A 27,998-nucleotide genomic window follows, 5' to 3' on the forward strand; every position below is an offset into this window, starting at 1 on the left:
TTGTATATCCTAGTTGTAAGTCATTCTAATTCTTCTATGTGTGATGCTGACTCAGCATGCCTTGATGAGTGGTGTGTAGGTCCGTGCCCAGGATCCAAACCGGCAAACCTTGGGCTGCCAAAGTGGAGCATGGAAACTTAACCATTTGGCCACTGGGCCAGCACTCCTCTCTCCTCTTTTTTAGCAGTCTGATTACACTCCTTTTAGAGTTTCTTTCTATCCTTTGTACTTTGTGATGTTCTTGTACATGCTCAATCTTCTCATCTCTCTGTGCCAGTCTCTCTTCCAATTCATTAATGAGGGAGTCCCAGCTTGGTACAAGCCCATGGTATGATCTCTCACTCCTCTGGTGGGATATTAATTTCAAAGCTCCAGGATTCTGAATCCACACTGCCTGGGTTCAAATTCTGACTCTGTCACTTACTATTGTATGACCATGGACTAGTTACCTAATTTCTCTGTGCTTCAGTTTCCTCTTCTATAAAATGGATATTGGTCATAGTTCCTCTCATACGACTGTGATGAGGAAGAAATGAATTGATATGAGTAAAATGCTTGGAACAGTGCCTGGTCCATAGGAAGTGCTCTAAAAGCGCTTACACTTGCTCTGAGTATTGGCATGTGCCTCTATGTTAAAGACTCACTCATTTGGTTTTAGCTCATTGAACTTTTTAAAAATGCTTTTGAGGATTTCCCTTTTTTCTTCCAATCTGAGTAGCCTTTAAAAGTATGTTTGTTACAATTTATCCAGAATTTAGTTGAATTTGTCATAATTTATCCAGAGTCTAGTTGAAAAGAATGTTTGTTATAATTTATCCAGGATTTAGTTGAACTGGTTATAATTTATCCAGAATCTAGTTGAAAAGAATACTTGTTATAATTTCCAGAATCTAGTTGAATAGCCTAGTAGGAAGGCTTTTGTAACTATTTAGTCCCTGTGATGTGTAGACTGAGCTGAAGGGAGCATCCCAAAACAGGTTTAAGGCTTTGCCAGGGGCCTCAGGTCCCTTGAACATTTTATGCTTTCCGGGAATAAGAAAGGTTAAACATAGAACAATAAAGGGCTTCTTTAGAGGCATGACCGTGAGCCCCACTTTATGCTCCAGTGGAAGCCCTCCACAAACTACTCTGACAACCCTCAATGTAAATTGCTGCTCTCTTCTTTTCCCTACACTTAGGCTTAGTACAACTATCTATTACAATATACGTATCATTTTATCTCTCATTCAACCTTATATCCTTGGCACATAGTAATTCTCAATAAATATCTGTTGAATGCATGAATGAACAAATGAACAAAAAGGCAATGGATGAAACAACATATATGAAGAATGGGATCTTTCTACGATTTAAAAGTAAAGATATAACTTCCTCCACAACTTTTCAACATGCTAAATTTTGATGAACAAGCTAATTTCTAAATACTGTTTAAAGGCCTAGAGATAACCAACTGAACAAAAAGCAAAAGCATTAAAATTGGTTGCTTCTGGGAAACGAAACCAAGAGTAAGAAGGGGTGAGTCAGAGATCTATTATTTTCTTTAAAAGCCCTCTGTCCTGTTTGATTTTTAATCAAATATATTTGAGTTTTAACTATGTATATCTTGATAAAAATTGAACTACTTTAAAAAACAATTAGTCCATTTTGGACCTGCTGTGGTTTATGATACCTGCAGGACATTTGACGCCATAGGGTTTATTACAGTCCTTTGTGTGTGTGCCTAGGGTCCTGATTACCAAAGAGCTGTTGACCCAAAGCCAAGCTGTCAAATAAACAGAGAGCTGAGCTTTAAAAAGGCAGTCCCAATGCACTTAGCCTGGGCTGAGCAGGTCTCCACTGACTGGTACCCGAAGGTAGCCATAGAGGGACTAAGTTTATCCATTAACTCCATGGTTATCCTGGAGATCCCTTGATATCAAAGCTTCTTTCCTCACACGCTTCTCTGGTCCTGTGGAGATGAAAATTGACATCCATAGTCATATTCTACCAAAAGAATGGCCAGATCTAAAAAAGGTAATGGGGATTAATTTGCTGAATCATTTCTGGAACTCCTCCAGGGTTTCTCAGTGCCTCTATCACAGACCTTTCTCTTCTTCTGGGAATCAGATGTTAAGTTTCTCTGCAGGAGTGATTTTAAATTATTTAGTAGCTCTGATTTCTAGTTTTTAAACGTGGCTTTTATATTTATTTTGGAAGAATACTGGATCAAAGAAGTTAAGTGCTTTCTCAAAAATCCCTTTTTCCCCTCAAATAAGCATTCTTTAAAATTTCTGGACAATTTAAGTCAGGCAGTTTTACTTCCATTTAAATCACATTTTCAGCTGCTTGGAAAATACATGCCAACTATAGCATTTCAAGTTGCAGTTTCAAGTAAGAGACTATTAAAAATGGAATAGGATAGGTTTCCAGGACTTCTAAAACGTATCTTCTTTCCAAAATGTTTAAAATAAGTTTTAGAAGCACCAAGATATATCTTGGTGAAATTTTTTTTAGTCTATTTTAGGATACTGTCTGCAACCTTACCTTTTTGACGTTAAGCTGTAAATCCTTGTTATGAAGAACTAGGGAGCAGGAACATCAAAAAGCCCTAGAGGAAATGACGTGAAGCCTCTGCACAATGAGTGTCTCTAAGGAGCATTCTCTGTGTTTCTCTAAAGATGGATATTTCCTTTGTCATTAAGAACTGTTGAATTAATACTAAAAGAAGAAGGTGGGGGCACGAAAGAAATTTAAAATTGACTTTATTTTTGTTTAGGCTGAGTATCAGGTTTTACCCAAACTTCAGCCTTCTATAGCACTTTCACCCCACTGATAATGTTTCATTATTTTTATCTCAAGTGAGGAAAAATGAATTAACCCAAACTCTAATTAAAATGTGGTTCATTGTGGAAGTCAATGAAGCTATTTTCTTCTCATAGTTGCCTCCTGGATGAATGTAAATCTTAAGTGTTTCTTTGTCTATTGTTATCTTAGGTAAGATGGTGATAAACAAGGTGATGGAAAAATACAAATGACACTGAACCATCTTTGAAAGGCTTTCCTATTATAGCTAATAGTAAATCTAACTCTATCAAACTAACCACTCCAAAAGGAGTTTAAGTGCCTACGTGGGAACTTGCTGTTCTGAATGTTGTTGTCCTTGTCATATTTTATTCAAGTGTAAACACCCATTCACAATGTTAGGGATTTTTTTAATGAAATGCACCAGAGTCTTTTAATTCACAAATTACTTCAGAGGAGTATGTTTGGCTTGTTTGGAAGCTGCAGGCATTTCTTACTTTTTATGGTGTTGCTGTTTTCTACCCCTAGTTTATGGTTATTTGCCTGATGAACGATACACTGACTAAAGCAATTAATTAATTTATGATACAGGAAATGGAAGGAATAGACTCTACTCCCTTATCTGAGAGGCTTAGAAATTTAAGGATTTAGTATTTTACAATAGACCTTGATCTATCCCAAGAAAATAGCATTATATTCAACATGACAGCTTTTCTCTTTATTTGAGTCTCAAAGAATACTGGCGTGAAATGTTTTGGGAACTACCTTAGTGGTGTCTGGGGGACACTGCCCACCTGTACTCTCCCCCGAGAGAGCTGGCATGACCCACCCTCCAAGAGAATGTCACAGCAGCAGAGCCTCCAAGCTCCACAGCATCTACCTCTTTGTCCAGATGAGGATTTGGTGCTTAGAGAGCAGGCCAATCATAGTTAAAATGTTCTTTCGCCAGTAGGGGAGGGCTTTTCAGTTCCTCCTGCTGGCGGATGTAAAGTTGATTATGCAAAGAAGAGCCTGGCCGTTCTACTCAATCTTGTTGGATTCTCAGTGTGGAATTCAGATTTAAATCCAGGCTTCAGCAGCTCCAAAACTGATGTACGTAATGTCCGAGAGAAATATCTTGTTTCTGGGGAACGCACTCTTCTGACTCCTTGAGAAAGATGGTCATCTTCCCACTAAACCTAGGACCCAATGAGACATTCCCTCTGGGCACCGGAAGCTGTTCTTAAATAAGCCACGAAGTATAAGGATCTCTTTCATAAGCTCTCAGCCTTCTTCATCTGGAAGACATATAGCAGCCTAAAAAGGTGCCTTCTCTTTGCTGAGGGGAGAAAACTTTCTACCTAATATCCTGTGCCACAACCCCATCTCCCATTACTTGCCTCCCACTCCAAAGCCTGCCTCTAGTTTGAGCAGAGAACAGGTCATCAAGAGCTGACAATTTCTAGGTGCCCCACCGAATGCAGGGCCCTACGGACATTGTTAAAACTCCTTAGGAAGCTGAGGGGAGCAGAGCATGGGCAGGACTTCCCAAGCACATGTCCCGCTGGCTCTTTACACTACCTCCCCTCCCTGTCTGCTAGCTATCACCTCAAAAGAGGGCAGGGGCATTTTTGTCCCAATAAACCAGGCCTCTATCTATCAGTCTCACGTGCTCCAAGCAGATAGCTGGTACACTTAATAATGATAATGATAATGATGTCGATGGTAGTAATAATAACCATAATGGTCTCATACTTCCAGGGAGCAGTGTGTGTGTGTGTGTGTGTGTGTGTGTGTGTATTTCATTAACATAAAATCTTGTGAAATGTGAATAGAACTTATAGGAGAACAGATTTGCGGTTACCAGAGGGTAAGGGGGTTGGAGGAAGGAGAACGGGATAAAGGGGCACATACGTATGGTGACGGACAAAAACTAGACTATCAGTGGTGAATACGATACAGTCTACACGGAAACATGTACAGATACAGTGTACATGGATAAGGTACACCTGAAATTTACACAATATTATAAGCCAATATGGCCTCAATAAAATAATTTTTTTTTAAAGATTTTATTTTTTTCCTTTATCTCCCCAAAGCCCCCCAGTACATAGTTGTATATTCTTTGTTGTGGGTCCTTCTAGTTGTGGCATATGGGACACTGCCTCAGCGTGGCTTGATGAGCAGTGCCATGTCCACGCCCAGGACTCGAACCAACGAAACACTGGGCCGCCTGCAGCAGAGCGCACGAACTTAACCACTCGGCCACGGGGCCAGCCCCTCAATAAAATAATTTTTAAAAATTAGGGAAAAAAACCCAAATAGGACTTATATTATTAACTCAGCTTGACAGATGAGGTACTTGAGACTCAGAAATGAACCTAGAATCGCAGAGCTACATGGTACTGTGGGCCTCAGCACAGCACCACCACCACATCCACCTTTTTTTAAAACAGAATATTGTGTTTTTACATATATTTTTGTAATTGACACATAGCATTGTGTAAGTTTGAGGTGTACAGCATGTTGGTTTGCCACATTTATATATTTCCATGTAATTACTACAGTAGCATTAGCTAATACCTTCACCACATCACATAATTGTCATTTCTTTTTTGTGTTGAGAACAATGAAGATCTAGTTGACTATGATCACTAAGCTGTGCATTAGATCTCCAGAACTTATTTTTCTACTAGTTGCCAGTTTGTACCCTTAAACAATATCTCCCCGATCCCCCCACCGCCCCAGGCCTGGTAACCCCCCTCCTCCTACTCTGTTTTCGCAAGTTCGGAGAGCTGGCCCAGGAGAGTATCACAGCTCTGAAGGACGTCCTCGCTTCACCCTGGCCTCCAGTGCCTCCCTCCACACCTGCTGCTCCCCAACTCTTCGCACTCACATAAACCCACTGAGGGCATGGGGTCATTGGAACCTGCCTCCCAACCTGCAGGTCAAGCAATCAGGTCTGTTACGTGGTAGAAGTGTCCCTTTGAGTGCAGGCAAGCCAGTGACGAAACAGCTAGAGGAAACAGTTGTGTGTTTTCAAACTGGGAGAAGTGAGATAAATAAAAATACATCTAAATGTTACTGGAACCATTTTCTCTTTCTCTCCCCATTTCCCGTCTATATAGTCAGAGTAAAGTGAGTATTAAAGTGACTTTAGTTTATAGCAGAGTTTCCTTTGTCTTCATATAGTTCAATAGCTACAACGGATTTTCCTTCTCTTCAAATCATTTCTTAGTGGGTAAAATATTATTTCAAAACATCAGTCTCTGATCTTTTCTCACTATTTTTTCAAACTTTCCAATTAAAAAATGAAAAGAATAAGCCAGTACTAGTTTCATTTTAGAAGAGGAAGCCCCTTTGGAAGCACTAATGTCTCTTTTCAAAGCTGCCTTTCCTTATTAAATATTAATAGACACACCTCAATAACCTTGACCTCCTTATGCAATGAAGAAAGAGAAAAGCAGAAACAACATGAATGGGTTGATGATTAACTAATGACGACAAACGACTGACTCCAGACTACCTTTTCAATCTCCCTCCCCTGATACCACGTGACCCAAGTTGTACATCAGTAACCTCCTGCAGGCTTCCAGAGAACTTGTGCGTCACTCTGTCACAGCACGTCTCACACACAATTGCCAGTCTTCAATTACTTGCCCATCCTAGTCCCACTCTCTCAAGACTGTGTCCGACGCAGATTGGAACTGTCCTTCACTTTTGTTTTCTCTGCCTTAGCAAGGCTGGTCATGGGTGGGACTCCATGAGGGTTTGAAGAATGAATGAATGAATGAAATGAGACTTTAAAAACCTGTAGTTAGACGAGTCATATATACCTGTGTTCTTAGGCAGAGGCCTTCAAAATATTTTATTCATGACCCCCAAGAAGAAATATATTTTATATTGTGATTCAGTACAAATATCCTTATATACAACAGAAACAAGAGTTTCATGAAACTAATAATTACTTACATGGAGGCATTCTAGTGTATATCATTATGTTTTGATTTCTGTGTAGACTACATCATGTTCACCATCCAAAGACTAATTACTATCCATCACGATACACATGTGCCCAGTCACCCCTTTCACCCTCCTCCCTTCCCCCTTCCCTTCTGGTAACCACCAGTCTCATCTCTGTATCTATGTGTTTGTGTATTGTTGTTTTTATCTTCTATTTATGAGGCAGATCATACAGTATTTGACTTTCTCCCTCTGACTTATTTCACTTACCAGATACCCCCAAGGTCTATCCATGTTGTCGCAAATGGCAAAATTTCATCTTTTTTGATAGCTGAGTAGTATTCCACTGTGTATATATACCATATCTTCTTTATCCATTCATCCCTTGATGGGCACTTACGTTGTTTCCAAGTCTTGGCTATTGTGAAATAATGCAGCAATGAACATAGGGGTGCATATATCTTTATGCATTCGTGTTTTCATATTCTTTGGATAAATACCCAGCAGTGGAATAGCTGGATCATATGGTGGTTCTATTCTTAATTTTTTGAGGAATCTTCATACTGTTTTCCATAGTGGCTACACCAGTTTACATTCCCACCAGCAGTGTACGAGAGTTTCCTTCTTTTCCCATCCTCTCCAATACATGTTATGTCTTGTCTCATTCATTATAACCATTCTGACATGTGTGAGGTGATATCTCATTGTAGTTTTGATTTGCATTTCCCTAATAATTAGTGCTGTTGAACATCTTTTCAAGTGCCTCTTGGCCATCTGTAGGTCTTCCTTGGAAAAATGTCTTTTTGATCTTTTGCCCATTTTTTAATTGGGTTGTTTGGGTTTTTTTGCTGTTGAGATGTATGAGATCTTTATATATTTTGGATATTAACTCCTTATCAGATACATGATTTGAGAATATCTTCTCCCAATTGTTAGGTTGCCTTTTTGTTTTGTTGATGGTTTCCTTTGCTGTGTCTATTTCATTCTATTCTATCCCATCTAATCTCATCCGATCCCATCCCATTCCATTCTATTGCTCTACTATCTTGGCTTGGGTTTTCCAAGAAGCAGACCCTGAGACAAGAATTCAAACGCAAGTAGTTTACTTTGGAGGTGATCCCAGAAAACACCAGTAGAGTGGGGAAGTAAGACAGGGAAAGCAAAGCAGCCAATGAAAGTATAGAATGTGTGCTTCACCTCAGAGTCATCTCGCCCAAAGGGCCTGATCAAAGCTGGTTCCAGTGGCAAAAGAGAAGCCCTTGTTGGGGCTGGCCCGGTAGCATAGTGGTTAAGTTCATGCACTCCACTTCAATTGCCCAGGGTTCACAGGTTTGGATCCTGGATGCAGACCTACACACTACTCATCAAGCCATGCTGTGGTGGCATCCCACATACAAAACAGAGGAATATTGGCTCAGATGTTAGCTCAGTGACAATCTTCCTCACCAAAAAACCCCCACAAAAGACAGAGAGAGAGAGAGAAGCCCCTGTCAAAGAAACGCTGGTACTGTCAGTTGAAGGAGAGCTGGTGCGCACAGAAATGTTAAGGGGAGAGAACATGGGTGGGACACCAGCAGCATCTGCTACACATACTATTTTGTGTTTTTAGAACATATAGGTCACTATCCACTATATTGATTTCATGATCTACTCATGGATTGCAACCCAGTTTGAAGAGCAGTGTTAATGTTCTAAGATGATATCCCCCGAAGAGTGGTCCTTATAGTCTGTGTACTCCTGGTGGTCCTGAAATGATTTTAGGTGGTGAATAAATATTTTTTAATGTTAAGCTTCATTTAAAAATTGTGACCTGCATTAGGAGAAAAGGTAAAATTAGGATTTCTATGATGCAGAATTTTCTTCCTAAATAAATATATTTAAGGAAAAAAGTAAATTGATTTAAATATAAATATTGAATAAGTGATACATGGGTATGGGTAAAAAATGGGAAGGTGACACTTGAAAGGATGCAGCTTGGGATCCTTTGCCGCAAGGATGCCCCTTTATTGGAGTCCTCTCTGCTTTGGTCCTCCAGTATAACTGTGCTTCTCTCTTGCAGAAATTTGGCTATGGAGGCTGGGTGCAGCTCCAACACCATAGCAAGGTGAGTTTTTCCCAAAGTGTGAGCATGCCGCAGACCCAGGGACATCCTGAGCCTGGGATCTGCCTGCAGGTGGACCTCCAGGGAGTTCAAGCTTCTGTCCTCCCATTGGCTTTGCAGTAGGCAAGGGAGCAGTACTGAGGTTTCTCAAAATCATTAGGAAAAATGGGGGTAACTTCAAAGAGCAGCATTTAGGAAGATAAAATTGGAATTTGAGAATCCATTAAGAAATCTCTCTCTCTCTCTGTCTCTCTCTTTTTTTTCCTGCCCTAGAACCAATTTTAGCATTTATCACTCTGTCTTAAGGAAGTGACCTGGCCCTCTCCACAGGTTATTACAGAACACTAAAGCCAACCAAACAAATGGAACAATTTAGGTTTGAGCACAAGCTGGAGAAATTAAACATTTGAGACAAAGAGGAGAAGAAGCCACTGTTATTAAGGGTTGAGTTTGGTAAGAGGAAAAGGCAAGAGGAGGAGGGCTTGGGGCAAAGCTTTCTGCAAATAATGAGGCCTGAGAGTGGGCCAGAAGTCTAGGGCTGCACAGAGGTCAGGTCTGACTTCAATTTCAGAGGCATCATATGCCTTCATGGAGGGAACATTCCTGAGCTTCCAGCTGGAACACAGACATGACTAAGCCAGGCCCTGGAGGACTCGCAGTCTGGGAAGCACAGTTACCACGCACAGGGGTAAGGCAATGCAGTGTGATAAGGTTAAGACTTCTTTCGCACCAGGTACTGAGCACCAAGGATTGGAGAAGGCCTCCTGGAGGAAGTGGTGCTCATCCTAAGTCTTGAAGCAGGGATGAAGGCTCGCCCAAGGAATAAAGGAAACAAGGTTCCAAGAAGAGAAGACAGGGAACAAAGGCATGGAGATATTAATCATATGTAAGCCCAGAACTCAAGCACACAGTGATGGCATTTCTCAAAGTGTGGCCCTGGACCAGCAAGTGCAGCTTCACCTGGGAACTTCGGAGAAATACGAATTCTTTGGCCTCATACCAGACCTACCAAATCAGGAACTCTGAGAGTCAGGCCAGCAATCTGACACGAGCCTCCGGGTGATGCTGATGCTCCTCAAGTTTGAGAACCACTGGCTCATATACATTCACTCACTCACTGATTTTTATTGACACCTATTTGGTGCCAGGCCCACCAGTCCAGACACTGAGAATATGCCAATGAACAAAAGAGACATACTCCCTGTCCTCATGGTACTCAGATTCTAGGGGGAGACAAACAAACACGATCACTTCAGAGAATGGAATAAAAAACAGTGCTGTAACAGGGAGTGACTGGGAAGATTCATTTGGGCTGGCCAGTCAGGAAGCTAGCTAAGACTTGGAGGACACGAAGGAAAAGCATGGAAGAGTGTCTCTGGTTGAGGGAACTGCAGTTGCTAAGGCCACCATATGAGGAAGAGCTGTGTTCAAGGAACAGAAAGGAGGGCAATGTGGCTGAGATGTAGTAAAAGAGGGAGATGGTGGAAACGAGGCTAATGAGGTAAGCAGGGGCCAGAGCATGGAGGGACCTTTGTACATGCAAAGGAGTCTGGATTTTATTCTCAACGAAATGCATATTCTTTGGAGGGTCTTAATGGCTTACAAAGACCACTTTGGCTGCTCTGTGGAGAATGGACAGAGGCAGGCAAGAGTTTGGGGAGCAAAGTGGTGGGAAGAAGCTGAACAGCTGGGCAGAAGCCTCATCAGATGGGGCTTTGGAGGAAGGGTTTAGGCCTTTGTACTCGATCCTGAAGGCAGTGGGGAATCATTAAGAGTTTTAAACATCAGAATCTCTGCGGCAGCTCATTCTCACCTTCATCAAAGAGTGCCCACTAGTGCCAGTCTAGACACTGGGCTACACTTCTCCTGGGAAAAGTGCTAGTTCCCAGCCTGGGAGCTGGGGATCTAAGCTGGCCTCAAGTCTCCCTAAGGGCGAGAAAAATGTGAGTGGAGAGGATTACAAGGCTACTAGGAAGAAGCCCCAGGTGTAGGGATGGGAAGCCTGTGATTTTTTTTCTTTTTACTCCGCGTCCCAAGCTACAGCTGGCAACCGTGATACTGTATTTAAACGGACTTGCATAATTTAACAGCAAATCACCAAAAGAAACAAGAAGGAAAATATTTCCAGTCATATCTACTACCTACATATTTCCAGCAAAACTGGATACAATGGTAGTCTAATGGGACAAAACAATGACAACCTCCCTCCCTCTCTCTCAAAAACAAAACGAAGCAAAACAGACCAGAACCAAATCTGTATTTCATAAATACAGTGGTCAGGGATTACAGTCACTGGAAAACAATGTGCAAAGATATACAAATATGCAAATTAGGCTAAGGGCAATGAGAAAAATCCAGTATTTTGGGGTTGAAATTTCTTTTTATTCTCCTGCATTCCTTCAGTGAACAAATATTTTCTGTCCCCCATAACTGATTTACCCTGGAAATTCCTGTTCTCTGAAAGCCTTTCCAAAACATTTCTCTGGTTTGCCCTATTTGTTTCTCTTCTGAACCTTTGGTTTTTCAATGCTTTTGGAATGAATGGAGGGGTATTTGTTTGCCACAGTATAACCCTGCTCAGAAATGAAAAACATCATCTGTCCTTTGGCTGAATATTTATAAAAGTTTAGTTAGCAAGCCAGTTTGTATGGCCCCCTCTCAGGAGCTGCTTGGGGTGGGGGTAGAATTGACTTCTGATGGCAGGAACACCTGGGAGCATTTCAAAGGAGGGTAGACACAGGGCCTATTTCAAATTCGTGGGTCAGCAGCAACTAGAAACATCCACTGAGTGTTTTTAGACCCTTGGGAATATAAATACACACACATACACACACCATTTCCATCACACTTAGCATTTTCACACATACTATTCTGTGTTATCTCTGATCATCGGGTCCCTGCTTTCAAAATGATTTCCCCCTCACTGGGGAGCCAGGAAGACACTCAAATGGATAAAGAACATATGGGTAGTGATAATTTTATGCCAACTGAGCAAGACAGACAATAAATAGTAAGGGTGTTCAGGGAAGGTGGGGAGCCCAAGGCAGGAGGCAATAGATAAATAAAAAATCATAGAACTGTAGGGCTAATGATCATCTAGCCAAGTATTTGAAAATATGGTTTGCAACCCAATACCAATTCAGTGGGTTAGGACAGCCTTGAAAATAAAATAGATTACAAAAGAAACTAGCAGAATGTACTGTGTATGGTAAGAGAAGATACTGTTTCATGAAACTTTTGTCTTAGTCTTTAGCTGTTTAAATAGATATATATATGGGTGTACTGGGTCACAACGGAAAATATACTTCCTAAAGTGGGGTCATAGCCAAAATTGATTAAAAGCCATTAATCTAGCCCAGTGCCCCCATTTCATGTTTTATTAAGGTTAATTTCTCATTACATAAGTAATATTTGAATAAATTCTCCTTTTTAAATTTAAGCTATTGGAGATAAGGCCACAGTTCCCTTGGATCAGCACTCCCCATCCTCAAAAGTAATTCCTATTAACAGTTTGGTGAGTATCTTCCCAGACCTTTTCCTATTATTTTACTTATATATACAAGCAGCTATAGAAAGGATATATATTAATTAATATGTTTATGTACCTATTTTTTAGCTAAGTCAATTAGGTTCCAAACAGAAAATAAATGGCGCACTTAAATTAGAACACTTTGGAAAGAGTTAATAAAGAGCCTGTTTATAAAGGTGTAGGTGCGTGATGAAGGTATGGTGGTGGCAGGGATTACATCATGCAGGGTCTTACCAGCCATGTTAAGGAGTTTGGATTTTACCTTCAGGGCAATGGGAATCCATTAGGGAGTTATAAGTGGAGAGCTGGCAAGAGATGATTTAGGGTTTTAAAAGTTTACTCTGGTTGCTTGGTGGATACTGGGTTGGAGGGGAGCGAGAGGGAAAGCAGAAAGAGATCAGGATGGAGGCTGGAGCAGTTGTTCAGGTGAGGGGGGACGGGGCTTGGACCAAGGCCGGAGCAGTGGAGATGGAGAGAAGTGGACTACTGCAGGATCTATTTTGGAGCTAGAACCAGTGGTATTGGGAAACAGATAGGATGGTGACATGTTAGACTGAGGGAGTGGAAAAAATGATGTGGTCTCAGAGGGATGAGAAAGATAATGCAGGCATCAGAAACAGAAGCCGCCGAGCCAGGAGGACAACGAGGTCTGAGACAGACAAACAGGTTGGGTGAGTGGAGTTTGAAGCAGTTGTAGTAGAGCCCACATGGAGCTGTCTTTCAGAAGCTTGCAATGTGAGACTTAGAGTGATTACAGAGGTTGCTTCCTAGTGACAGTGTCTCGTCCATTTCTGCCAACTCTGCACCTCAAGTTCAACCAGCATGGCACCTTGCGCGGTCTAGAGGGATAGCCTGAGTGGGCACTGCGGGAAGGCGGAGGAGAATGGAAATCTGATGGCTTGAAAATACATTTTTAATGATACAGGCAGTACCAGACATTTGAAATACCAGCCATATTCGAACTTACTTGCAAATAGTGTTAGAACTAGAACTTAGGAATCAGAAGTGTCACAGGTTAGGTTCCCTGGGAATCAGACTCTGAGATGGAGATCAACATGCAGGAGGTTTATCAGGAAGTGCCCTTAGAGCACAGTGGAAGGGAGGAGAAGGAAGCAGGATAGAACAGAGGGCAATGTTGAGCCGTGATGTAGTCTCAACGGAGGCCTCAGCTGACCCAGAAGGAGCTCTAAAGCTGACCTTCAGAGTTGTTCCAAGGTGGGGAGTCCTGGGGTCTTTACATCTCCATGTCAATCAGTCACTGGAAGTGGGCTGCCCTGGAAATGAAGCAGGACCTTGAGGGGGCTGGCTCTCTTCAGCCAAGGCAGTCTTCCCATCTCCCCATAGGGGCTGACAGCTGAAGGCTGTCTGCGGGCAATGCTCCCAGAAGCTGGGAGAATAAGTCCTTTATTCTTGAAGGGGGGTCTTGGTGGTACATCACATCATCCTGGGAAAGACCTTAGACCTCATTTTCACTAAGCCCTTATTTTATAGTTAGATTCTGAGGTCCTGGGAGGGTAAGTGGTTTACATGTAGGATCCAGGTCTCCCGACCCCTCCAGTATCATGATTTCCACTATACCGTGCTGTTCTGGCTTAAAAGATATTTGAGGTGTATTTGAAATGAGTTATCTGGGTAGCGATGGTTGGTTGGAGAATTCTTTATTTTTAAAAAAACTTGGTTTTATTTTGAGAGTTTAGAAAAAAATCAGAATTTGTTTCTTGGTTGAATAAATTAGAGCAACTTGCTCCAATTACTTGGCTATTAGTTTAGTTTAAGATCTTGGTTGGTATTGAGGTCAATGTTAAAAACAGAAACTAAGAGACAACCCCCCACCACCAGTGACTCCCCAGCAGCAAATGTTGACCTCTGAGGCACATTTATAGCCCTGCAGTGATCCTGGGTTCCCAAATGTAAAGTGAGAGGGATCAGGAGCTGATTCTCTACCATGGCTCTCAGGTCCCAAAATTCTGGCTGAAAAAACAATGAGAATTGGGAGCCTATTATAGGGGCACAGCTGCTATGTGGCAATTTTCACTCACAAAGAGTTCCACTGATGGTTGCTGTCATCCATTTGCATTATCATGGATCCAGCATGAAGGATATGGAAAAAGAAGTTTAGTAAATCTGATTTTCCTGCAATGTAATGAGAGCAATCCTCCCCAAAAGATCAGACTCTTTAGGAAATTATAGTAATTAACCTCTGCCTACTAAGCAGAGACCAATTACCAAATATCAGCCTGGTGGGATGGAAAATGACTTCATAAACCTGGGTTCTTCTCCCAACTCCATACCAACTAAGCTCTATACCACTGCACCACATGGACTCATTGGTAAATGCAAGAGTTGAACTGAATGACCTATTTCTACTTTAACATCTTCTGCTTTGTCTGAAACCAAAACTTAGTAATGCACCTCCCAGAGAAACCCAATTTCCTCCTTTGCCATGTTATTGATAACATGGTAAAATCTAGCCATCACTGATTGTGCATGTTCTCTGGCCTGGTGCTAAGTTCTTTACAAACATTCTATTATTGAATCTTCTGTATCACTCAACATTCTTAGTTGCAGACAACAGAATCCACTCTATCTAGTTTAATTAGAAAAACAGCTCACAGACTTCCTGGGAGAGCTGGAGATCAAGCTCTGAGGCTGTGCTAGTATGCACAATGTACAATCATATCTGGGGAGCTGCTCCAGCAAAGACGCAAATGCTGCTACTCCTGGTCACAGACAGGAAGCTCATGGTGATACTGCTGAGATTGGAGACTAGTGTTGCAGTTTCTCCTCCAGCAAGGTCTGACACTTGAGAAAACACCCTTGCCAAAACGTGGATTTTGCACGGTCCCTGCCTTCTCACCGTGCTCTCTTCCAAATCAAAGCCACAAATGGGGCCTCTGATTGGCAGAGCCTAGAGCATATGCCAGCGTCCTTGCTACAAGGGAGACTAAGAAAGTGAATTCTGGATTCTCCCTCAGGAAAGGGGGATCTAAATGTGAAAATGTCTTCACACATAGGAAGTGTTCCAAAGATGGTGAGTGGTCACGAGCATGACAAATAAAATGATCCACATTTTACAGATAGAAAAAGCGAGGTTTAGGAGCCAGCATGGTGGCACGGTGGTCAAGCCCCTCAAGAATTACAAAATGCCCAGGGAACCACATTCATAAATGTGCAGGAACCAAGGGAAACCAGGTGATTGAAGCCATAGCCAAGGCAACGCCACAGGAACAGCCTGGCTAGGGAGCTGCTACCTCCCAGCTGGACACTGGACACTCCCACCAGTACCACTGCCAATGGACATAGCACGTGGTCACTGCTGGAATCACTGGCATAATAAATTCAACTGTTCCTGTCTTTTTGCATCTCTTGTACTTGATTCAAATCCAAGCATTGATTGGCCAAGTTTGGAGCAAGTATTGGGCTTTTGGGTTTTAGTAGAGGGAGGCTGAGCTCTGCCGCCACCAAGGCTCTCACAGGAGGTTCCCTGACTCAGGAAGGTGGTTCAGATACTGGAATGATCAGCCAACTATGAGAACTGAGGCAAATCAACCCTGATGTCCTGGTGTCAGAAACTCCACTCTGCCTGGATATAGACACCTGTAACAGTTACCCAAGTCATTTGCCCATTGACTTGTTCCCCAGTCCATGAGAAACGAAAACATGGATCTGAGGTCTTCCTATGTATGCAGATGTGGACCACCACACTTGAAGATGAAAAGACCTTCTCTACGCAGGAGATGGAGAAGGTGTTGTCCACGGAATAGAAGGAGGAAGAAGGAAGCTATGGCAAGGCCTGAGTGCAAGTCATGATCAAGCCAAGAGGAAGAGGAGGAGGGCAGAGGACTCCACCAAGCAGAGCTCAAGGCCTTTGATCACCACTTGCCCACCTGACCAACACATAGAGCCCAAGGGCATCTTGAGGCCCTGAAGCATCACCAGAGGAGGGGTGCCCTCAAAGCAGGGGAACATCAGGAGACAGCCTAGTCTCTAATTAACCATACATCATTAATAACTAATACTAAGAATAACACACTTCTTTCCTCTCAACATGTGTCAGATACTCTACTATGTGCTTTGTATAGATTATCCCATTTCATGCCCACAAGATTCCTTTAAGGTAAGTCATATTATTTTTTTAAGGTAAGTCATATTATTATTTTAAAGATGAACAAAACCTCAGAAACTTCTAGACAGAACAGCAAGTAGGACAGAGGCTGAGACTCACAGATATTTGATGTCGCAAAGCAGAAGAAACCATAGAGCCATGGCTGAATGGGATGAGTATGAACTAATCTGTGCTATCTGCCAGAATGATCTAAAGGAAGTAGTCACCACCGAATGTGACCGTGACTTCTGTCCTACCTGTATTGTTCTCTGAGCCAAAAGAAGTCCAAGCCTTACTTACGAGTGTCCTGTATGCTGGGTGATATGCTGGAAGTGATACCTCCTTACGGAACTGAAGGAGTTGCAATGAAGACAGGGTTACTGAAGAACCAAGAATCTTCTTTCCTCTCTAAAGCAACAATTGACCTGTCATTCCAACTGGGCCTGGTCAGGAGAAGAAGGCTTTGCCCTGGTTATGCCCAATCATCCAGGAGAAGTGCAAAGACACTTTCAATTTAAGTGACAAAGAGAGGGAGATATTCAGATGTTCCAAATTGAACATCACTGCCGAGCATAATACCATCTCTGGCTTATTGAACCTCTGCTCAGCCAACTCAAGTACACTATTCTTTGTCTCCATGGACAGGGATCTGTGCCTGAATTTCTTCCTTTTCTCTCAGGCTTTCCAATCTCCATGCTTATGATCTAATTTTTCAGTGGTAGTTTATGAACTTGTCTTTTTTCCTCAACTATGTATCATTGAAGTCTTACATCATTCAGAGAAATCATCTTGCCCACCTTAAGGGCTAAATAAATATTTGGTTGGTAAGTTAAAAAAATAATTATAAAGATGAGCAAACTGAGGCTCAGAGATGTTGTTTAACTTGCCTAAGTCCACACAGTAAGTGGTAGAATGGGGATTTGAACCCTTGCAGTCTGATTTCAGGGACCTAGATCAGAACATTTCCCTTTTCTTTAGGGATCACAAACTGGAGGCTCAATTTAGAGACCACTGCCATGTTTTGTACAGCCATTTAGTCTGGCCCCCCTGCACCGCATATTAAAAGGTATTGTACACAGGCAAGCATGAGCCCAGTGGAAGCTAGCAGCTCAGCACCAAATTCATATGTGCTGCTAGGCTGATTCACTTCATTGTCCGCCTTCTCCTGCAGGTGTTGACATCAGTAGGCCATGCTCTGTTAGACAAATTATTTACTCTCACTATCCATCTGTTGCTTCTCTAGAAGCAACTGGATGCTAGGACTGGATGATCTGTCTCAGAGAGCCTTTCCAATCCTAAAATGTTATGAATCTAGAGTTTTCCAGGCACTGGGCGATCCTCTCAGGTCTTGTAGCCCGTGGGTTCAGGTCGGTAAGGTGACCAGTTATCCTCAGTCATGCAGCCCCAAAAGGCCATGACCATGACCTTCTTCTCTCTGTGTCCAGTCACTGACACACACAGAGCACATCTCTTCAAATTCAGCCAATATTAAGGCATGACGATGAAAAGTTCAGTTCCATTAAATGAACCGATTTCTACTTCTGGGAGGATTAAGTAAAAACCACTAAAAATGTTAGGGGAGAAGCATGTTCCAAAGCATACAAAGAAGGTCTAATCTAAGTAGGCTTAGGTTGCCTTTTGCTGATGTGGGATTTCTGCCCTAGGGAGAAGCAAAGATGGTGAAAGATGGGCAGGTCTTCAGAGTGGTCCAAGAGAACTGCTGGGATCCAGAAGTCCGTATTAGAGAAATGGACAAAACAGGTACTCACAAGGACAAATGCTAGCAATGTTTGCATCTGATAGAAAAGCAGCGTCTGCCCCCAAAGCCTGTTGACCACTTTACATAATTTATGTGATGGCAACTCCTATCACCTTTTCTCCACCAGGCCAGGGTGTTCCAGCTTCACTGGGGGAGGGATGGGACCTTCCACTACAATGTTTTTAGAGTGTAGATTTAAAATTTTTTTTAATTAAGTATACCCTGTTTTAAAATAGAATGCTATATCATCAAAAAGATAAAAGTGACATTTTATTATTAAAAAATTTTTTAAGTTCAAATACATAGTACTTAATTATTATAGAGCCAATTAAAACAGTAAAAATTAGAATTCACAGATTAAGGATGCCAGGATGCCTGGTTAGTCAGACTCAGGATCCAATTTCTTTCTGTAGTTTGTTTTGGTGCACAGTACACAGAACACCCTCATTGACCTATAGGGGTGGCAATGGGAGCAGAGTTTAAAAAAAGTTAATCATTTAATCTCAGAATACTCTACAATGAAACCAAACCAGAAATTTAAAAGAGGAGAATTAGAAAATTTTTGTTTCAAAGCTGAATCAGTAACAATTTCTAAGAATTGCTTGCATTCCTATTTTACATTTAAGAATCAAAGAAGTTCTCACAATTTAAAAGAATTTCAAAAACTATCTAAAATATGGTATGACAGCCGCATTGTATGACAGGCACTTGTTACTGCATGGCTGACTGTGCCACCCAAGGAGAGTGCACTCCAACAAGAGCACCCAGCCTTCTGGACACACGTGGGCCATGCTCATGGGCTGTGATGGGAACTCACCACGACAACACTGTCAAGCCTAAATTTTGACATCAGTGGTCTAGATTTAAACCAGAAAATAAATAATTCATACACATAAATAAAAGAGCACCTTAGAAGTACCAACTTCTTAATCAAAGACAAATTTATAAGAATTTCAAATATATACACAGAGATGGCAGGAGACATTTTATTCCATGGTCTGTACAAAACTAGTTAACCTATTAGCCCTAAATGATGAAGTGGTCTCTGGCATGTTAGAATTTGGTGTAGAATACTTTAGACCAGATATCGCTTTATAGACTTTTTTAAATAATTAAAAGTATATTTAAATGGCATTCAAATTGAACTTTGCAGAAAGCCTGAAGCACCTCTGTAGACCATTCTACACAACATGATGTATACGCCCCTGTTCTAGAATAGGGGTGGGAGGGCAGCTGGAGAGAGAACAATCTTCTCAGACTTATAGCAAAGAGCAAAGTTTTGCTCTAAATGTGAAGGCTGAGCAGGGCCCACCCTCTCAAGGAGAAAACTACTGGAAATGACACTCAGATGACTAGTGTCAGAACTATTGCTTATGACTGCAGTTTAGATGAACTGTGTCTCCTTTGGTTTTTGTTGTATTTCATTCCGTGGTTATCCTTGAGATAACAGTCATGATGAACATTTCCTCAGTATTTACTCTGTGGCAGGCACTGTTCTCAGCACCTAATGTGTATTATCTCACTTAATCCTTATAACAACTATAGGAGGTAGCATCTATTAATATGCCCATTTCACAGATGAAGAAACTGAGGAACAGAAGTTAAGCAATTTGCTAAAGATCACACAGCTTTAAGGGGGCAGAACTAGGATTAAAACCCAGGCAGTCCTGCCCGAAAGGCTTATCCTATCACCTCCATGGAGGTGAGAAAACAAAATGATGAAGGCCCAACACTGAAGATTGCAATAGTCCATCCCATCTTCACAGGGAAAGAAATGTAACTGGCAGCCCCTGGGTCACTTCACTACAAGATCCAACGCAGAGCTGAGAAAGACCAAAATGATAAGATAACAACGAGAGGATATATATGTAAGCATCTCCTAAATCCTCAACTAGGTGAGTTCCTGTAGAAGCTGGGTCTGGAGCAGACCCAGGAAGGTCAGAATTGGTGAGGGATCCAGGTCTGGTGAGGGCTGGAGTGGGAGCTCAGTCCTCTCTGTATGAAGGAGGCTGAGAGGCCCCAGAGGAGTCAGAGGGTTGGTGTTTCACATACCTGCTCACATTTAATCCTCTCTCAACATCTCTGAGTAGCAGGCATTGTTGTATCTATTGTTAACGAAACAGTGCAAGGAGGTTAAGTGATTTGCTCAGGATTACACAGATGGTAAGTGGCAGAGCTAGGATTGTCCCTAGAGCCATCTCTCTTAGTCTACCACTAAAGCTTTTCCCAAGTTTCCTTCAAGATAAGAATCACCTGGGGTGTTTTTTAAATTTTTTTTCAAGCCCCATCCACTGTGTCAGAATTTCCAAAGGAGGGTCTAGGAATTTGTTTTCATAATGTTCTCACACACCCCCCCCCCATTTTAATCAACAGGTAAGTTTTGGGAACATCATGCTATGCCATACTGTTAAACACCCCTTTTAAAAAATACAAGCTCTAGGTCAGCATCATGGTGGAGTGAGTGCTTCTCTTAGACTCTCCCTGCTAAGATACAATGAAAAGAACATTCATAAACTAACAGAGGACATCCACACAACACAAAGATTTCTGAGAGGCCCACACAGCAATACATCTGAAGGTGGAGGTGCTACACTCCCCAGGAGGAAGTGGAAGGAGGTAAGGGGATCTCCTCTCCCTCCCCAGCAGCAACCCGGGGCACAGGACCACGTGTGGCTCTGAGAAAAGACTGGGGAGGGGTGGCTCTCTGCAGGAATGCCTTTACTCTCCAAGTTCCCTCACAGCTTGTGGGTAACCTCTACACAGAGGAGGCTAAGCTATTGCGTGGGTGTCTTCATGAAGCCAGCACCTCAGGAGAGTAGACAGCAAGGACAGAGTTCATGCATGCGAAAGAAAGTGCCCCTCCCCCAGCCCAGCTCACTAGCCCAGCTGGTTGGCCAGAGCACCTGCACATATATTAGAAAAGCAGCAGCTGCAAGCAACAGAGTTGACAATCACAGTCAGGCTCTGTCAGCATAGATTCCACAGGAGGACAGGCTCAGACGCCAGGGATGGTGGTGGGCTCAGTATTCCACCTGCCACCACTTTGGCTAGATACTATCACTATGCAAACACACAAATCCATGCCATCAAACAACATGAAGAAATATATTAATACTCCAGACCAGAAGGAAAATTACAAGCACCCAGAAATCAATTCTGAAGGCACAGAAATTTGTAATCTAAATGACAGAGAATTCAAAATACCTATCATTAAAAAACTTAACAAGTTACAAGAATATTCAGACAGACAGTTCAATGAAATCAGAAACAAAATTAATTAACAGAGGAATTCTTCACAAAAGAGATTGAAACTATAGAGAAAAACCAATAAGAAATGTTGGAGATGAAAAACACAATGGATGAGATAAAGAAAAATCTAGACACCCTGGATAAAAAGAGCTGATATTATGAAGGGCAGAATTAGCAATCTGGAGGACAGAAATGTAGAAATGCTTGAGATGGAGGAGAGAGAACTAAGACTAAAAAGAAACGATAAATTCTCTGAGAAATATCTGACTCAATTGGGAAATGCAACATAAGGATTATACATATTCCAGAGGGAGAAGTGAGGGAGAATGGAGCAGAAATCTTGTTCAAAGAAATAATAGCTGAGAACTTCCCAAACCTGGGGAAAGAGCTGGAAATACAAGTAAAAGAAGCTAATAGAACTCCTAATTATATCAATGTAAAAAGACCTTCTCCAAGGCATATAGTGATAAAACTGGCAAAATTCAATAACAAAGAAAAAATATTAAAGGCAGCAAGGCAGAAGAAAATAACTTACAAAGGAATGCCTATCAGGCTTTCAGCAGATTTCTCAGCAGAAACCTTACAGGCTAGAAGAGCATGGAATGATGATTCAAAATTGTGAAAGACAAAAACTTTCAGGCAAGAACACTCTATCCAGTGAAAATATCCTTCAGATATGATGGAGAAATAAAAACTTTTCCAGATAAAGAAAAGCTAAGGGAGTTCATCATCACAAGACTCCCTCCCTACACACACACACACACACACACACAGAAATTATCAAGAAGGCCCTCATATCTGAAAAAAAAGGGGGGGGAGTCACTTGAGCAAGGAGATAAATAAGCAGACAAAATCAGAACATTGCAATTGCAGCTCTCCATCAGAATAGGTTAGCAAGTAATTATAACATTAAAGATAAAGGGAAGGAAAACATCAAAAATAACTATAATCTCGTCATTTTGACCACAAACTCACAAGACAAGATGGAATAACTTGTGACAACAATAACTTAGAAGGGGAAGAGGAAAGGGATGGAATCAGCTTAGATGAAGCGATTAAGAGGCTATCAGAAAATGGACTATCTCATCTCTGAGGTTTTTTATACAAACCTCATGGTAACCACTAAACAAATAATCAGAACAGACATACAAATGATAAACAAAGAGAAAACTGAGAAAATCTTCAAAGAGAACTACCAAACTGAACTGGTAGTCCAAAATACATGGGATGAGAAACAAGGGAAAAACAGGACAACCAGAAAATGAGTTATAAAATGGCAGCATTAAGCCCTCATATATCAATAATCACTTGAAATGTAAATGGATTGAATTCTCCAATCAAAAGACACAGAGTGGCAGGATGGATTAAAACACAAGACCCAACAATACGCTGCCTCCAGGAAACATATCTCAGCTCTAAAGACAAACACAGGATCAGAGTGAAGGGATGGAAGATGATGCTCCAAGCCAATGGCAAACAAAAGAAAGTAGGTGTTGCCATATTTATATCAGACAAAGTAGACCTTAAGATAAAACAGGCAATGAGAGACAAAGAGGGGCAGTATATAATAATAAAAGGGACACTCCACCAAGAAGATATAACACTTATAAATATATATATGCACCAAACACAAGAGCAGCAAAGTACATAAAATAATTATTAACAAACCTAAAAGGAGATTTTAACAACAACACAATAATTGTAGGGGACCTTAACACCGCACTTACATCAGTGGATAGATCATCCAGACAGAAAGTCAACAAATAGTGGATTTAAATGGAAAACTAGACCAGATGGACATAACAGATATATATAGAACACTCCATCCAAAAACAGCAGAATACATTCTTCTCAAGTGCACGTGGAACATTCTCAAGGACAGACCATATGTTGAGAAACAAGGCAAGCCTCAACAAGTTTAAGAAGATGGAAATCATTTCAAGCATCTTTTCTAACCATCATGCTATGAAACTAGAAATCAACTACAAGAAAAAAGCTGGGAAAGTGACAAATATGTGGACTAAACAACATACTACTGAACCACCAATGGATCATTGAAGAAATTAAAGGAGAAATAAAAAAATATCTGCATAAAAATGAGAATGAAAATACACCATACCAACTCATATGGGATGCAGCAAAAGCGGTCCTAAGAGGGAAATTCATGGCAATTCAGGCCCACTTTAACAAACAAGAAAAATCTCAAATAAACAATCTTGCACTAAACTTAACAGAATTAGAAAAAGAAGAACAAAGCCCAAAGTCAGCAGAAGGAGAGAAATAATGAAAATTACAGCAGAAATAAATGAAATTGAAACGAACAAAAAAAACAGTAGAAAGGATCAATGAAACTAAGAGCTGGTTCTTGGAGAAGATAAAAAAAACTGACAAGCCATTAGCCAGACACACTAAGAAAAAAAGAAAGAAGGCTCAAATAGATAAAATCAGAAATGAAGGAGGAGAAATTACAACAGATACCACAGAAATACAAAGGTTATACGAGAATACTCTGCAAAGCCAAATGCCAACAAATTGGACAATCTAGAAGAAATGGATAAATTCTTATACACATACAACCTCCCAAAACGAAATCAAGAAGAAATAGAGGATAGACCTGAATAGGTCTGAATAGACCAATCACAAGTAAAGAGATTGAAACAGTAATCAAAAGTCTCCCAAAAAATAAAAGTCCAGAACCAGATGGCTTCTCTGGAGAATTCTACCAAACATTCAAAGAAGATTTAATACCTATCCTTCTCAAACCATTCCAAAAAACTGAAGAATATGGAATGCTTTTGAACTCATTCTATGAGGCCAACATCACCCTGATCCCAAAACCAGACAAGGACAACACAAAGAAAGAAAATTACAGGCCAGTATCGATGATGAACATAGATGCAAAAATCCTCAACAAAATATTGGCAAACTGAATACAGCAATACTTTAAAAGGATTATATACCATGATCAAATGGGATTTATACAGGTATGCAGGGATGATTCAACATCTGAAAATCAATGAGATACACCACATTAACAAAATGAGGAATAAAAACCATATGATCCCATCAATAGACACAGAGAGAGCATTAGACGAGATCCAACATTCATTTATGACAAAAATTCTCAATAAAATGGGTGTAGAAGGAAAGTACCTCAACATAATACAGGCTGCATATGACAAACCCACAGCCAACATCATACTCAATGGGGAAAAACTGAAAGTCATCCTTCTGAGAACAGGAACAAAACAAGGGTGCCCACTCTTGCCACTCTTATTCAACATAGTACTAGAGGTTTTGGCCACAGCAATTAGGCAAGAAAAAGAAATAAAAGGTATCCAAATTGATAATGAAGAAGTGAAACTCTTGCTGTTGCAGATGACAAGATTTTATATATAGAAAACCGTAAATATCTATCAGAAAACTATAAGAAATAATCAACAACTACAGCAAAGTTGCAGAGTACAAAATCAACTTACAAAAATCAGTTGCATTTCTATACTCTAATAATGAACTAACAGAAAGAGAACTCAAGAATACAATCCCATTTACACTCACAACAAAAAGAATAAAATATCTACAAATAAATTTAACCAAGGAGGTGAAAGACCTATACAATGAAAACTTAAGACATTACTGAAAGAAATCAATGATGACATAAAGAAATGGAAAGATATTCCATGAACATGGATTGGAAGAATAAATGAAATTAAAATGTCCATACTACCTAAAGCAATCTATAGATTCACCGCAAACCCAAACAGAATCCCAATGACAGTCTTCACAGAAATAAAATGAAGAATCCAAAAATTCATATGGTGCAACAAAAGACTGTAAATAGTAAAGCAATCCTGAGAAAAAAGAACAAAGCTGGAGTCATCACAAACTCTGGTTTCAAAATATACTACAAAGCTATAATAATCAAAGGAGCATGATACTGGTACAAAAATAGACACACACATCAATAGAACAGAATTGAAAGCCCAGAAATAAAACCACATATCTATGGACAACCAATCTTCAACAATAGACCCAAGAACAAACAGTAGAGAAAGGAAAGTCTCTTCAACAAATGGTGTTGGGAAAACTGGACAGCCACACACAAAAGAATGAAAGTAGACCATTATCTTTTGCTATACACAAAAATTAACTTGAAGTGGATCAAAGACTTGAATGTAAGACCTGAAACCATAAAACTCCTAGAAGAAACCATAGGCAGTACACTCTTTGACATCGGTCTTAGCAGCATCTTTTTGACTACTATGTCTACTTGGGCAAGGAAAACAAAAGAGAAAATAAACAAGTGGGTCTTCATCAGACTAAAGAGCTTCTGCAAGGCAAAGGAAACCAGGAACAAAACAAAGAGACAACCCATCAACTGGGAGAAAATATTTGCAAGTCATATATCGAACAAGGGGTTAATCTCCAAAATATATAAAGAACTCACACAAATCAACCACAAAAAAACAAACAACTCAGTCAAAAAATGGGAAGAGGATATGAACAGACATTTTTCCAAAGAAGATGTACAGATGGCCAATAGGCACATGAGACGATGTTCAACATCATTAAGCATCAGGGAAATGCAAATCAAAACTACACTAAGATAGTACCTCACACCCATTAGAATGGTTATAATCACCAGGACAAAAAATAACAAATGTTGGAGAGGATGTGGAGAAAATGGAACCCTCATGCACTGCTGGTGGGAATGCAAACTGGTACAGTCACTATGGAAAACAGTATGGAGAGTTCTCAAAAAATTAAAAATAGAAATACCATAAAACTCAGCTATCCCACTATTGGGTATTCATCCAAAGAACTTGAAATCAACAACTCAAAAAGACTTATGTACCCCTATGTTCATTGCAGCATTATTCACAATAGCCAAGATGTGGAAGCAACCCAAGAACCCATCGACTGATGAATGGATAAAGAAGATATGGTATATATATTGACAATGGAATACTACTCAGCCATAAAAATGATAAAACCATCCCATTTGCAACAACATGGATGGACCTTGAGGGTATTGCATTAAGCAAAATAAGCCAGACAGAGAAAAACAAACACAGTATGATTTCACACATATGTGGAAGAAAAACTAACACATGGACAAAGAGAACAGATTAGTGGTTACCAGGGGGGAATGGGCTTGGGGGGTGGGCACAAGAGGTAAAGGGGCACACTTATATGGTGACTGACAAATAATAATGTACAACTGAAATTTCACAATGTTATAAACTATTATGACCTCAATAAAACTAAAATATATATATATATATACAAGCTCTGATTGGATTAGACTTGTTTGTTCCCCCTCTCAGTTCTCAAAGACCAGAGAATATGTATTCAAACCAACCAACACACAAATAATGCAATTTACTATGTTAATATGAAAATTGGTGACAAGTGATGGCCACTGAGGTGTAGGGAAGGAGCAATGCTGGACGGGAGCCTCATCCCACCACAGTCAAGCCATGTGACCTTAGATCTAATCCGTAAAATGGAGAAATTCAATAGAGTAATGTAAGCAAAAGTATTTATGTAAAATATAAAGATTTTACAATTGAAAAGAACTCTGTTTTATACTAATCAATGAATGTAAATAAAATCTCATGACAACGTTGAACAACAGTCTCTAATCAAAAGCTGGAGTCTCTAGTCCTCGCTAAACGATAGCTTATTCTTTCATTTGTTGGTCATATTCAACGTGCCAGACACCACTCTGGACACCAGGGGATACAGCATGGACAGATAGCCTCATGTGGTGTTTGCATTCAAGAAGGGCAAGCATAAAAATACACAACTAAACACAGTCATGACAGGCTGTAATAAGTATTAGAAAAGGAAAGGAACAGAATGATAGGATAGAGAGAGGCTGGAGCTGGGGAAGGCCTTTCTGAGGAGGGGACATTTGAACCAAGACTTAGGGTGAAAAGGACTCTATCCTGTGATGAGCCAAAAGAGCTTTCCAGGTAGGCGGAACAGCAGTGCAAAGGTCCTCGGGATGAGAAAGAGCTTCAAAGAGCAAGCAGGAGGCCAACGAAGCACAATGTGAGCCCTGGGAGAGACTGTGTGGGCCCTTATAGACCATGTTCAAGTCTGGATTTTATGCTAAGAGTGATGAAAAGTCAGAAGTTTTAAGCAAGGGAGTGACTTGATTTAAGTTTTAGTCCTTACTTTGACTTCCGAGTGGAGAACAAACTGTAAGAGGACAAGAATGGTGGTGAGGGACCAATTCAGAGCCTTCTGCAGTGGTCCATAGGAGACGCTGGTGGCCTGGGCCAGGGAGTGGCAGGGGATGGGGAGAGGTGGGCGGATAAAAAGATTCAGAGCGGCACTAACAGGACTCACTGGTGGGTTGGATGTGGGTACAGGGGAAAGAGAAGCCACCCTCAGTCTGGCAGCATCTCTCCTGACAACCCAGCTCCAGGAGCTTAAAGACAGGAGATTCTAGGCATCCTGGATGCTGGATTCTGGAGCCAAATCCAGGTTCTCATTCTGAGCATTCCAGACAGGGGGACTCCAC

At 40.9% G+C, this 27,998-nt stretch overlaps 1 protein-coding gene across 1 annotated transcript in view; it reads left to right on the top strand.

The window, feature by feature from the left end:
* Positions 1 to 1,794: 1,794 nt before the first annotated feature.
* ACMSD (aminocarboxymuconate semialdehyde decarboxylase) overlaps positions 1,795 to 27,998 on the top strand; it is a 70,172-nt gene continuing 43,968 nt past the window's right edge. The window contains exons 1-3 of the mRNA XM_008531613.2: positions 1,795 to 2,013; positions 8,783 to 8,827; positions 18,123 to 18,219. Coding sequence (XP_008529835.2) covers positions 1,957 to 2,013; positions 8,783 to 8,827; positions 18,123 to 18,219 — 199 coding nt within the window. The 5' untranslated portion in view covers positions 1,795 to 1,956. The remainder of the gene's footprint in view (positions 2,014 to 8,782; positions 8,828 to 18,122; positions 18,220 to 27,998) is intronic.

The sequence above is a fragment of the Equus przewalskii genome, chromosome 17, assembly GCF_037783145.1.
Source record: "Equus przewalskii isolate Varuska chromosome 17, EquPr2, whole genome shotgun sequence".
NCBI classification, from domain to species: Eukaryota; Metazoa; Chordata; class Mammalia; order Perissodactyla; family Equidae; genus Equus; species Equus przewalskii.